Source organism: Nicotiana attenuata, unplaced genomic scaffold, assembly GCF_001879085.1.
Source record: "Nicotiana attenuata strain UT unplaced genomic scaffold, NIATTr2, whole genome shotgun sequence".
Taxonomy (NCBI): Eukaryota; Viridiplantae; Streptophyta; class Magnoliopsida; order Solanales; family Solanaceae; genus Nicotiana; species Nicotiana attenuata.
Genome location: NW_017671401.1, coordinates 240,118 through 254,561, shown reverse-complemented (window position 1 = coordinate 254,561; position 14,444 = coordinate 240,118). Strand labels below are relative to the sequence as shown.

The 14,444-nt window shown below is 39.1% G+C and overlaps 2 protein-coding genes across 2 annotated transcripts; both read right to left on the bottom strand.

The window, feature by feature from the left end:
• Nucleotides 1-464: 464 nt before the first annotated feature.
• Nucleotides 465-3,472, bottom strand: LOC109208056. Its single transcript, XM_019371063.1, has 6 exons — nucleotides 3,383-3,472; nucleotides 2,979-3,225; nucleotides 2,450-2,793; nucleotides 2,119-2,207; nucleotides 1,295-2,003; nucleotides 465-851 (listed from the first exon to the last, which is right to left on the bottom strand). Exons 1-6 carry the CDS (start codon nucleotides 3,470-3,472, stop codon nucleotides 465-467), a joined length of 1,866 nt encoding a protein of 621 aa, XP_019226608.1.
• A 2,675-nt stretch (nucleotides 3,473-6,147) lies between these two features.
• LOC109208066 (14-3-3-like protein A) lies at nucleotides 6,148-8,011 on the bottom strand. Its single transcript, XM_019371080.1, has 4 exons — nucleotides 7,449-8,011; nucleotides 6,822-6,944; nucleotides 6,599-6,715; nucleotides 6,148-6,504 (listed from the first exon to the last, which is right to left on the bottom strand). Exons 1-4 carry the CDS (start codon nucleotides 7,920-7,922, stop codon nucleotides 6,451-6,453), a joined length of 768 nt encoding a protein of 255 aa, XP_019226625.1. The 5' UTR covers nucleotides 7,923-8,011; the 3' UTR covers nucleotides 6,148-6,450.
• Nucleotides 8,012-14,444: the final 6,433 nt, after the last annotated feature.

Genomic DNA, 14,444 nt, shown 5'->3' with positions numbered 1-14,444 from the left:
TGTGTTTTGTACGGTCATGAAACATAGGATTGGCTGTAATTTGTATTGCTGCTTTGCTATCACACATCAAGGTGACTAGCCTTTTGATCTCAATTCCTAGTTCACTGAATAAACATGTCAGCCACACTATCTCTGCTGCTGCTGAAGTCATGCTTCTAAACTCTGCATTTGCTGAACTTCTTGCAACAATTTCTTATTTCTCTGACTTCCAAGAGATCAAGGCATCACCATAGAACACTAGATAACCTGTTACTGACCTCCTTGTTTGTAAACGTGCACCCCAATCTGCATCACCGTATGCTAATAACTATCCATCCTTTTCTGTTCGCAATAAAAGACCCTGACTTGGAGCAGTCTTGATGTATCTCGTCACTCTGGTGTAGCATCTAGATGAGATTATTTAGGAGCATGCATGAACTGACTAAGTGTCTGTACATCATAAGAGATATCTAGTCGAGTCATTGTCAGTATAGTAGTCTGCCAACAAGCCTTTGAGACACACTTGCATCTTTTAAAGCCGAATCATTGTCTGCAACACCTGCTTGTGCTACTGCTTTATCAAACTCTATAGAAGTCAACTTTTGATTAACCTCTAGAGGAGTACTAGCTGTCTTTGACCCTGCCAAACCAAGTTCAGCTATCAACTCCAAGGCATATTTTCTTTTGCTCATATATATGCATTTGGACGACCTTGCAAATTCAATTCCAAGGAAAAACTTCAGCTCCCCTATGTCTTTCATTTTGAAGAACTTCTGTAGTTGTGCTCTAGTTTTATCAATCAACTCGGAATGACTACCAGTGACTAACAAGTCATCTACAAAGATGAGAACATGCACCTGACTACAACCTTCCTTTTAGTGAAGACAGAGTCATCATAGTGACTCTGTGTGAAGCCCATTTTGTGTAAGGCATCTGTGAGCTTAAGGTTCCACTTCTTGGAGGCTTGCTTGAATCCATATAAGGACTTGTAAAGTCTGCAGACTGGATACTCCCCTGCCTTTCAGTGGTGTGAGAGAAACCAGGATGAAAATAATGCCTTGAAGAAAGGCATTATGAACATCCATCTAGTAGATAAGTCAGCCATGATTTGCAGCTAGTGCAATGATGGTCCTGACAGTGACCCTTTTTGCTATAGGTGAGAAGGTATCTATGTAATCCAACCCCTCTTGTTGTGTGTAGCCCTTAGCCACTATTCGAGCCTTTTATCTTTCAACCTCTCCATTAGCTTTATACTTGATCTCGAACACCCATGTATAACTAATAGGGTGCTTACCAGGAGGTATTGGGACTATACTCCATGTCTCATTATCTTTCCAAAGCTTGAAGTTGCTGACACCCACTTAAGATCCTTGACTGCCTCTGAGAGAGAGCTGGGCTCAACCTCGACTGAGTAAGCTACAAGGCATTGATTATAGGCAGGCTTAAGTGCTTGATAACTAAAAAAGTTAGAAATAGGATAAGTGCAAGGCTTGCTCTTGCCGGCAGTCTTCTCAACTACATAATCATTCATCCATATAGAAGGCCTAGTAGGCTTCCTAATGCCATCAACAGTTGATTCATCATCATCAGAAGTAGGAAGAACATCTGTGAAGGGACTTGGAGTAGTGTGACTTGCAGAACTCTCATGAAGAGCATCAATGGATGGACTCTGTGGTGGAGTGGCATCGGCAGAACCATCCAAGTATCCCAATTCAGGTGATGAAGTATTCTGTGATTTAATGGAGTGGTTATGTGAAATGAGAACAGAATCATCAGAGTCATAGTTAGGAGCTATCACAGGGAATTGTTGGTCCTGCATGGTGCTATTCATTTGCTGTAGAAAAGGAAATACATCCTCTTTGAAGATAACATCTCTGCTCGCAAACATGCAGTGGTTGTGCAAGTCATAGAGTTTGTAACCCTTTTGCACCAATGAGTAACCTAAAAACACAGTTGGTACTGCTCTAGGTAAACACTTGTGTTGCCTTTTAAGCTTTGCAGCATAAGTCAGACAACCAAATACTCTGAGATGGTCCAGGGAGGCATTATTGTGAAACACTAGCTCAAATGGAGATTTGCCAGATAAAATTCTAGAAGGAACTCTATTAATCAAATACACAACTGTTAAGATAGACTCACCTCATAATTTTAAGGGCTGTCCAGCCTGAAATCTTAAATCTCTTGCAAGTATCCAAAATGTACTTATGCCTTCTCGCAACAACTCCATTCTGTTGAGGAATATATGGACATCTCATGTCTTATCCCCTCAGAATGCAAAGTCTATCAACTGCTTGTAAAATACTCTCCTCCATTATCTGTCCTTAGTGTTTTAGGAGTAGTGGAGAATTTATTTCTTGGCAAGGAGATAAAATGTTTCAAAATCTTTTGTGTTCATAAGGCATATCCATGTATATCTACTAAAATCATCATCAAGAGTTAAGAAATATCTCTTACCATCAAAATTTGGAACCTTAAAGGGCCTCCAGACATCTGCATGAATAAGATCAGCAAAAACGTCACTCCTACTACTGCTAATAGGAAAAGGCAATCTTGTCTGCTTAGCTAGAGGGCATATTGTGCGGTGTTCATTGCAATCAACAAATGTCTTATTATGAAATGCTAGTAATCTCTTCAAAGCATCTAAAGAAATATGGCCAAATCTTTTATGCCACAAAGAGCCACTTATTCTATTTACTACCAAGGCAGATGTGACAACACCATTTGGGAACTTGAAAATTGGCTTGTGGTTGAGATCCAACACATAGAGTCCTTCCTCCAGTTTATCAATCCCATTCACCTTCCCGTTGCAAATGTCTTGAAGGCACACCAATCAGGAAAGAAGCATACAGTGTCCCTTGTAAGTTCTGAAACAGACAGTAAATTGTACCTAAATAGTGTTACATATAGGACATTTTTAATTGGCAAACCATTTAGAATACTAGAGGACCCTAGGTGTGTAATTCTACTAGTTTTACCGGTTGGCAATTATACTTTCTTGCCTTCTACTTTAGAGACCTCCATAAAATCAGTGAAAAAATCCAGACTAGAAACCATATGGTTAGTGGCACCTGAGTCTATGATCCACCTATCCTGCTTAACTCTGCTCAAAAGTGACAATGGTATACCTCTAACCTTTGCATGTGATGTTGTCTCAATAGGTCTTGTGCTCTGGTAAAGCAGTTGAAGTAGTTGTTTGTATTGCTCCTCTATGAAGAAATTCCCTGTAGTTGCAACTCCAAAACTTCCCTGATATGTAGGTCTTTTGGAGTAGTCAACTTGTGCATAGTGTGGTGCTGTTATGTTTCTTCCAAAAGATTTCTTCTTTGGCGTCAGATGGGTAACCTACTAACTTGTAACAAACATCTTTAGTGTGGCCTTTTAACTTGCAATATTCACAGAATACCTGAGCTTTCTGCTTGTAGCCACCAGTAAATCCTTGTCCGGCGTTGTATATCACAGCTCCAGCTCCCATCTCCAAGCCACTAGCTTTCATTGTCTTTGCTCGTTAACTCTCATCCCGAACCACCATTCCATAGGCTTCATTGATAGTAGGTGTAGAAATCATCAGCATGATCTGACCCTTTGCTTGGGCAAATGACTCATTGAGTCCACTCAGAAATTGCACCAACCACTGCTACTGGATGTGCTCTAGAAACACATTTGATTCTGGACATGGACATGATGGAGTAGGGGCCATAACATCATACTCATCCCACAAATCCTTCAGCTTGGAATAGTAAGTGGACACAGGTGATAATCCCTGCTTTAGAGCAGCAATTTCCTAAAGTAAATTGCAAATCCGCAATATGTTCTTTTTATCGAATCTCTCCTTGAAATCTTCCACACATTATATGCAGAAGATGCATAAATTACACTGCTATACAATTCCTTTGTTACTGCATTCATAATCCATGATAAAACAAAGGCATTGCTCATTTCCATTGATTATGAAGATCCTTCTTAAAATTCTCCTTGCTACAAGTACCGTCAACAAATCCAATTTTGTTCTTTGTAAAAACTCCAATTCTCATGGATCGACACCACAAATTGTAATTTTCAGTGCCTAATAGTTTGAATTCAATCGGATGCTCACCTGGCGAATCTGAAGGTCACAAATGCAGAGGATGATGGTGACCTAGTACCGAGTGATCATTCGTTCCTTCACCAATCGCATTTTACTTTGAGTTGAAACCCCTAGCTCTGAAGTTGAGGTCGTCAATGGAGAAGAACACTGAATCGGAGAATAGAACTGGCTAGCGGATCTTAATCGAGGGCTCTGATACCATATTGAGCTATTGAGGAAGAATGAGAATGCACATGCAAGCAGTTGGATGGTTCTAGAAGAACGAGAGAGAGAGAGAGAGAGGAGCCATTTTCAATATCTGTAAAATGAACAAAATGAGTCTCAAGAAGTATATGTATATATATATATATATATATATATATATATATATATATATATATATATATATATATATATATATATCAACTAACTAACCGCCTAAAACCAAATTAAGTTACAAGTTTCCACTTATACATTTTGACCCCTAAATTAATGTGCTATGCTACGTTGGTTCAATATTTATCAGTAGTAATTGGAGAATTATTGAAAGTATCTAAGAACACCAACATCACCTAAATATGTATTCTAAGTGATCGATCTAAACCAAAACCAGAGAGGGTTCAAGGACACTTGAAATCTGTAGCTAAACATGCATCACGTTGATTATTATACTCAATACGAACTTTTACACTATAAGTGTAACTTAATAAAGGGGAGTCTTGAAGCAACGGTAAAGTTATCTGTGTGTAACGTATAGGTTACAGGTTCAAACCGTCGAGTCAGTCACTCTGATGAATGTTAGGCTGCCTACATCACACCCCTTGAGGTTGCGGCTCTCCTCGAATCTTGCATAAATGCGGGATACTTTGTACATGGGTTGTGTAAATCTTTTACACCATCAATGCATAAACTTAAATTCGCGTTTTTATTCTTTCAAGTTGCCCAACTTCACATATGTGGTCGATATTTGAGAAGGAATCAACCTGCCGCAACGTATGGATGAAAACCTAGACCCACTTGACATTTAGAACTTCAAAGAATTAATCAGTGCCAACTCTTATTTTTTTTCTTTTTACATTGTGTCAACCCCATTCAATGCCTTTTTGTAAGGGTCAAAGGACAAATTTAGTAGCTTCAGATACTGCAACTCTGCAAGTCAACCAAGCACAAGTTCACATTCAAAGACGTTGCAAAAATCTGTATCTGCACATGTCTGCATATTGGAGGAGACATCAACGACCCACACAACAAAACTGGTAGCCAATGAAGCACTTAGGTTTTTATATTGCAACTACATGGAATGCAGGAGCACAAGAGACTTGTGGATCAAGCCGTTCAGTTAAGAATCCTAACACTAGTTTTGCAAGTCACGTGAATCAAGCTATAAAGTTTGGAAAAGCAGCACAAAAAGTGTAAGTGCCAGCTTTAATCATCAAGAAGAATGCTTTAACATATCAATTAAAGTAGCTAGTATCAGGCATTATTTTGCCTTTGGCTAGTCAGAGTTTCTGAGTTCTGATGCTGGAAACACTTTCATATAGTAATTGCTAAAGGGTAAAGAGCAGTCTATCAGAGTTGGTACTAAAAAACCTCTAATATTGTTACCAACATTGTAGCATTTGACGTTTCAAATTTCAAACCCATAATTCATCAGAGAATCTTGACTAAACCAGACAGCTAGCCAATGAGAAGTTGCCGCCCCAACTGAAAAGTTTATTCAATGAACAAGGCAAGGGCAGTGATGGGACTCCTTTTATTAGGTAAAATGACAGTACAAGTGTGCACATTATGCATGGTAACACTTTAAAGTGAGGCAGATAGCAACATCCGGAGATTTGCCAACCAAGAAACAGAGCAAAAAGTTCTTCCCAAGGATTGATACATAGATCTATCATCTATCCTACAGTAATTGTGAATACTACTACCAAATTACAAAAGAAAAAGTACTATTTGGACAGACGGGACGTTATTTGGTAGTACTATCTGAGGAGAGTATGTTAATGCAACATAAAGGATGTGTCTCAAGAAAATTCAATCTTGACTTGATACAAAGTCACTAAGCACATATCCATGTGAATACAAGATGGAGTAGGCAATCAAAATGCTGAATCAAAAGGGAGATCAAATCAGCAACGCCCCATTCCTTAAAGAAAATGGACATACAAAATGATAATTTGCTCCGTAAAAACAAGAATTCATTTCCACGAAATAAGAGAGTTTCACTGGAGCATCCAAATACAAGGGAAATACTGAGAAAAAAAGTAATCTTTGCTGAAAACAACAAATTGCAAGAAACAGTGCTTTTAGGTATTACAATTCAGGGAATTCAGAACTACACAAACAGCAAATTTCGATCAATGAGCAAAGTCCATAGGATTTCAATCCTAAGCAAAGAGGCTTCACTCACATTACTGCTGCTCCTCTGCTTTTGATGGTTCTTTGATCTCATCAGTTCCATCATCCTGAAGAAGAGAAGCCAACAAGATATGGATTAGCCGAACTATCAAAGAAGAACAAATAAACAAATCCAATAAATAAGAGAACACAAGAACTTACCTGCATATCCGAGGTCCACAAAGTGAGGTTATCACGAAGAAGTTGCATAATCAAAGTGCTATCCTTGTAGGACTCCTCACCAAGGGTGTCAAGCTCCGCAATAGCCTCATCAAATGCCTTTTAAACAGCCATACAAACCATAAACATCAGTAGATAACATCTTTTTTTCTTTTAGAGAAGTCCTTTGAATGTTCTAAAACAAGAAATACAAAAAATTTATTACCTGTTTGGCGAGATTACAAGCACGATCAGGAGAGTTCAATATCTCATAGTAAAACACTGAGAAATTGAGAGCTAGCCCCAACCGGATCGGATGTGTAGGGGCTAATTCAACATTAGCAATATCCTGAAAAGGATAGAAAGATGTCAACTTCATGCTTCCACGACATAATACTACATTGTTTAGCACAAATAAAAAATTCTCCTTTGATGACAACTTTCAAAATATTTTACTTCATGTCCTAATTTACCTGACACTCCTTCCTTTTAAGTTTGTGCCAAAAAATTGCACCTTTCTATATTTAAAAACAATTTAACTTCTCATTTTCCACTAATGAGATGATTTCTGGCTATATAAATACTTATGGCATGTTTTCGACCTCGACTTCTAAGGTCTTTCTTTCTTAAACTACGTGCTTAGTCAAACAACATCACATAGAATGGAACTGAGTATATTGTTTAGCATAAGAAATTTTTTCCATTGACATTTCAATTATGGAGTATAAAAATTGTGATCTTTATGCAATTTTTAATTTTGAGACACATACAACATCGCCATTCTTTTGAAGAGCTGAAATCGTATCAGATTTTTCTCCAAAATTAGCGAAATGATAAAGAATGAAACCCTAACCTGAGCCGACTTGTAAGCCGAAAGGGTATTCTCGGCGGCTTCTTTTCTCTCAGCTCCGGTTTTGAACTCAGCCAAGTACCTGTAATAATCTCCCTTCATTTTCAAATAGAAAACCTTAGAGTCACCGGTAGCAGCGGTGCCAATGAGTTTTGAGTCGAGCAACTTAAGGATACCGTTACAGATCGAAGTCAATTCAGATTCGATCTTAGATCTGTAGGTTTTAATGGAGGCCACGTGATCTTCGTTACCGCGACTCTCCTCTTTCTGCTCAATCGATGAGATTATGCGCCACGACGCTCTCCTCGCTCCGATCACGTTTTTGTACGCGACGGAGAGAAGGTTGCGTTCCTCCACGGTGAGTTCGTCGTCGCCGGCGCCGACGACTTTCTCCATGAACTCTACCATCTCCTCGTAGCGTTCGGCTTGCTCAGCAAGCTTCGCCAGGTACACGTTCTCTTCGCGTGGCGATGCCATTGATGGTTTGTGTGCTAGAGAAAGAGAAAGGAAGAGATTTTAGAAAGAGAAAGTTGAGAGAATGTGGACAGAGAGCAGTTTTTGGGGTTCTCCTCCTATTTTGGTTTTATTCGTCTGTAAATGGGCAGATTTTGGCTTCGTGGGCCGGGCTTCCGGTTAGGAGTACTTCATTTGGGCCTCCGAAACTTAATTAATGATTTTTTTTACAAAAAGCACTTTTTTAATATTTTAAAAAAAAAAGTTACATTAATGAGTACTTCGCAGTTTTATACTGCGAATAGAGTTAACGGAATTTTTGTCGTTAAAGCAATTCGCAGTATAATATTGCAAAATATTAAAAAAATAACTTTTTTTTATGCAATTCGCAGTATAATACTGCGAATTGCTTGAGATGGGCCCAGCTCATTTTTCAAATAGCATTTCGCAGTATTATACTGCCAATTAGACTGAATTTAGGCCCCACCAATAATTAATTGACATAACAATAATTCAAATACGTAAAACGCAGTATAATACTGCGAATTACTTTGAAAAATTGTACACCCCAAGCTCGGACTTGCCTTATTTATAGACGTTTCAATTTTATAAAAATTCATTCAACACTTAAACTTCAAACATACGTTCATTATTCTCTCTTCTCCTTATCAATCAATTTTTTACAATGTCTGAAGTGCCAAAAATAAGGGTTTCACTGTATTGGGGGGGTGAGGTTGTGGTGGAGAATAACTCTGTGAGGTATAGCTCACCTCCACAGTGTCATGTTAAATTGCCGTTTAATATGGAGTACGATACATTGGTATCGTTGTTACGTAAAAAAATGAGTGAGCGGAGGCGTTCGGTTAGCCTTAAAGTAACCGGTAGATTTCCTTATTCAGTGACTCCGCAGGGGTTTGCTTATTATTCTGAGTTTAACATCGAGGATGATGAAACTCTTAGAGATTTTTTGCGGATTCCGGACGAATACAGGGAATTTATTGTAATAAAATTATTGGAAATGTACGTGAAGGTGGAGGACCTTCCTAGTAATGAGGGCGTGCATAGCAGGGATAACCCCCAGTCATCGGGTGTTATTCTGGAGCAGCTTTTGCCGGACAGATTGCAGATGAAAGAGCTTGCCTTGATTTAAACTTGTCACCACAGGCGGATAAGCAGCCACAAAATAATTTTTCCACTTTATATAATCAACAAGACGACTGGTAAACTTCAATTTTACTACGCTTTAGCGATGTTTTTTTTTTGTTTTAATTGGATTTGTATTAACACTCATATTTTTTATAGGGGGTATCGTCCGGATTTGAATTTTACAAGTTATGACCCCGCCCCTAGTTGGAATATGGGCAGTTCTGGAGTAATGGACCACGGTGGTCCATCTGGTAGTTATCACCAACATGAAAATATCCATCATGAAACGTCAAGACAATACGATTTGTAAGTAAAGTGATATAGCGATATCTAAAGTATTTTTCCTGAGTATTGGGTAACTTATGTATTTGTTCTTTTTGTGCAGTGAAAACGAGCTTCTTGAAGCTCCTGGCCTCACACAGTTGCCCATAGACGACGTTTTTACTCGTGATTTGGCAGATGCGCAGAGTCAGGAGGATGATAGTGATTATGACAACAATGCGGATGAGTCTGGGGATGACACACCCTTCCATGATGAGGGGGATGATGAGGAGGAGGAAGTGAATGTTGAACCTGAGCTGACCAGGGAGCATGTTCCTCCACCTCCCGCTAGACCAAGAGTGTATGAGTTCCACGTGCCATTTCATGAGCGAAATATTCCCTACCTTGATAATTTGCCAAGCATGCCTAACGTCGATGCCCTCACAAGGGATGATGATGAATTACGGTCAGTGATGTGGGATGAATCTAGACCAGCTGTTCTTACAAAGGGCATGTATTTCCCCAATAAAGCTCGCCTAATTAGGGCTGTAAAAATCTACAGTATAAGAGAGTGTCGTGAGATGACGGTAAGTGAGTCAACTACGGAGAAATACAAGGTTGTATGCCGTAGGTGGTTTATGGGTTGTCACTGGATGCTGCGTGCCACAAAGAAGAAATCAGGTTTGTGGAAAGTGGGTAAATTTGTTAGCGAGCACAGATGTGAAATGGACACATTCAATGAGAATCACTTCAACTTGGATGTGGACTTGATTTCCCTTGTCTTGATTCCATTTTTGGAAGTGTCCATTAGGTTCAAGATTAAAGAGTGTATTACAGCCGTCCACCAGGAGTATGGTTGTACTATAACCAAAAGAAAGGCATATCTCGGTCGCAAACGTGCCTTTGAACTTATTTATGGTGACTGGGATAAGTCTTTTTCAAATCTGCCCAGGTACATGGCTGCACTGCAACACTTTAACCCCGGGACTGTTGTTGAATGGAGGCGTGAGCGGAATCCGGACAGACCGGGATATATTTTCAACTATGTATTTTGGTCATTTAAACCAGCAATTGATGGTTTTGTGCATTGTCGTCCTGTAATTTCCATAGACGGTACTCATGTCTATGGAAAGTATGATATTAAGCTTTTGATTGCAGTTGCAGTAGATGCTAACGGACAAATATTTCCACTAGCTTTTGCCATTTGTGCCAACGAAAGTGAAGAGACGTGGACGCAGTTCTTGAACCACTTGAAGCAGCATGTTTTCAAACAGCGTTAAGGTATTTGTCTAATATCTTATCGGCATGGTGGTATTTTAAGTTCTGTACGTCACTTGCCTGAATGGCATGAACCATATGCATACCACCGTTACTGTGTGAGGCACCTGAAGGCCAATTTCCAGAAGAAATTTCCTGACAAGGCATTGCATGACTTAATGTGGATGGCTGCAACTGAGCACCAGCAGTGCAAATTCACGAGGCACATGGAAACGATCCGGCAAATAGAACCACGAGCCTATACTTGGTTGATGCAACATGACCTTCAAATGTGGACATTGCATGCTGATGGCGGCAGACGATGGGGAGCCCTGACTACAAATGTGTCAGAGTCATTCAACGGCTTGTTGAAGTCTGCCCGTGGACTGCCTGTCACTTTCATGGTCTGCATGACATTCAAATAGAGTGCAGAGAGGTTTGTTGAAAGGCATGCAACTGCATTGGCATTGATGGACAGGGGTGTTGAATTTATGCCAATGCCCATGACAAGATTTGAAAGGTACAGGAGGCGAGCACAGTGGCATTCATTTCTTCAGTATGATCATGAACGGGGTGTTTTTGAAGTTAAGACCGCTGTCAACGGACACCGTGGGAATAATCTACAGACGGTGAATGAAAATAGAAGGTTATGTTCATGTGGGAAATGGACCATCTACCACATACCATGCGCACATGCGTTGAAGTGCTTTCAACAAGTTGTATATGGGGCAACAAACTATATTGATAGGCGATACAGTGTTGCAGCATACGTAGACACGTATAGTGGGAAGTTGAATCCATTAGGTGCTGAGCATTATTGGCCGCCGGAACCTTTAAGTTGGTATGTAACAAGGACTATTTGCGCAAGCTGAAAGTGCAAAAGAGAACGCGTATACGGAACCAAATGGATGTTGGTGAGTCCGTTTATGCGCGTAAATGTGGCATATGCTCTCAAACTGGACATGACCGTCGTAAATGTCCTTCAGGTGGTGGGCGTGCCGGTGGTAATCCTGGTGCAACTTCGTCCAATGTACCCAACTATCAAGGATACCCCTAGTCCTTTATTTTGGTATTATTTTTTGTAATACATGTCTGTATTTTTGTTTGTTTCAATATATATGAAATAAAATAAATCTCCACAATCCTGTTGCATGTTATTTTTTAACGTTATATTTTGATATGGTTGGAGCAATATTGAGGTATGAGTGTTACTAAACATGAGCAAGAATGTGGTATAAAAAAAATTTCGTTATGAAAAAGCTGAAAAGTATGTGCAAACACTGCTTTGTTTCAGAACAATTGAATTTGTAATTCGCAGTATTATACTGCGTTTTATTGAGTTGTCATTTCGTTCTGAAAAAGCTGAAAAGCATGTGAAAACCCTGTTTCGTGTAAGAGAAACATAAAATGTAATTCGCAGTATTATACTGCATTTTTGTTTGCAATCTTGACTATAAATAACGATTGCATGGTACTTATATTCTTCGCTTAACAATAACCAAAATTTCTCTATAAAAAATGTCTGAACAAAACGTTTATGTCCCAAGGTGCTACTGCGGAGAAAAATGCAGTTTGTTCAAATGGTATCCAGAAGGTGCACGCCGCTACTGGCATGTAAGAACCTCGAGGAGTTACCCGGCAAGCCTACATGTGAATTTGAGGCTTGGATGGACGAACCATGTAAGCAGAAGCGCTACAAAGAAAGAATTTATGAGCTTCATTGTTTATGTAATAACCAAGCGGTAAAGGAGCACCGAACCAATGATGAACTTGAGGCGTTGAAGGGCAAACTCAACGAGGCAGAAGAAGAGAAAAAAAAGCTGAAAGAGCAACTCGAGTGGATGGAGCAAATTATAGAACGCAATCGTGATTAAATAGTGGCTTGTAAGTCATAAGCGTAGTAGTGTATTTTCAGGGTGCCCCTGTCATGTGTTTATAGCAGTTGTACTGTCATGTATCTTTAGATTTCAGGCTTTTGTGGTTATGTTTCATGTTCAAATTCTGTTTCAATAAAAATGTTGTTGTAATTGTGTTGTTGTCATTAAATACATAATGTTCAAACCCTGTTTCGTGCCAAACAAATTTATAATGTTATGTCGAGAAATGCAAATCTAAAGCTGTCATGTCGAAATTTAAAATATTATGTCGAAAAATGCAAATGTAATGAGGAAAATGAAGTTTGTTTAGTTGTCATTTCGTTCTGAAAAAGCTGAAAACCATGTGAAAACCCCGTTTCATGTCAGAGAAATTTAATATGTACTTCGCAGTATTATACTACGTTTTGCGGAGTTGTCATTTCGTTCTGAAAAAGATGAAAACCATGTGAAAACCCTGCTTCATGTCAGAGAAATTTAATATGTAATTCGCAGTATTATACTACGTTTTGTGGAGTTGTCTAATATGTAATTCGCAGTATTATACTACGTTTTGCGGAGTTGTCATTTCGTTCTGAAAAAGCTGAAAAGCATGTGGAAACCCTGTTTTGTGTCAGAGAAATTTAATATGTAATTCGTAGTATAATACTACGTTTTGTGGAGTTGTCATGTCGTTCTGAAAAGCTGAAAACCGTGTGGAAACCCTGTTTTAAGACAGAGAAATTTAATATGTAATTCGTAGTATAATACTACGTTTTGTGGAGTTGTCATGTCGTTCTGAAAAGCTGAAAACCGTGTGGAAACCCTGTTTTAAGTCAGAGAAATTTAATATGTAATTCGTAGTATAATACTACGTTTTGTGGAGTTGTCATGTCCTGCTGAAAAAGCTGAAAAACATGTGAAACCCTGTTTCGTGTCAGAAAAATCCAATTTGTAATTCGCAGTACAAAACTACGATCAATCTGAAATCTTGCCTATAAATAACGAGCGCGTTAGAGTTATATTCTGCGCTTCAAAACAACCTATAATCGAGATTTTCCATAAAACCAAACTTCTCTTTAAGAAATGTCTCACGACCCCTTCGTTGCCCAAAGTGCGACTGTGGAATCAAAAGCATGATGTACGATGAATGGGAAGAAGCTGGACGCCGCTACTGGGCGTGTATGAACAAGTTTTATAGGAAACCCGACGTACCTATATGCAATTTTAAGGTATGGATTGATGAACCATGTCACCAGGAATAACAAAGACCAGGTGTATCATCTTCAAGATGTGTGTAATGGGCAGTGGGACAAAGAGCGCCAATCGAAGCAAGAAATTGAAGAGTTGAAGGCGAAGATCAAGGAGGTGGAAGAAGAGAAAAAGAAATTGGAAAGAAAGATCGAGAGGATTAAGGAGAGAATACTGGGCGGTCGTAACTAAGCGATGACATTTACGTGTTGAGTGTTGTAGTGTATCTTCATGTTTCTTTTGTCAAGTGCTTTCATTAGTTGTACTGTTTGTTGTTGTGTTAGGTTTGTAAGGTTTGTGTTTGAGTTGTGCTGTTTAAGTAAAATTCCCGTTCAAACGCAATTAAATAAAAATTGTTGTTAAAAGATAGTTGTTACTATTATTTACATAAAGCACTATTTACAGAAAGTTAATACATAAGAAAATCAGTGTGTGCCGCAGCCTGTGTGCTTCAGTGATGCTGCTGGCCTAAGTCGCATGCCCTGTCGCCCGGGCACACTATCTGGATCATCATCATCAAGCCGCCTCTTTATGTGAGGATGTACAGCAGCATCAACACCACAACTGGCAGGGTCGGAAGAATAGGTCGTCGTGCCGTCAGCAACCTACAAAACAAGAAGTAATCTTAGCATGTGTAAATGTATTATTTTATGAAAATGTATTATTATCTTAACCTACAGAATGCACTATTATTTTAAGTAAGAAAATATTTTCTCACCATGGTCTCGTCGACCTCCTGGATATATGTATCGATGGTGTGCTCATCACCGCATGTAGT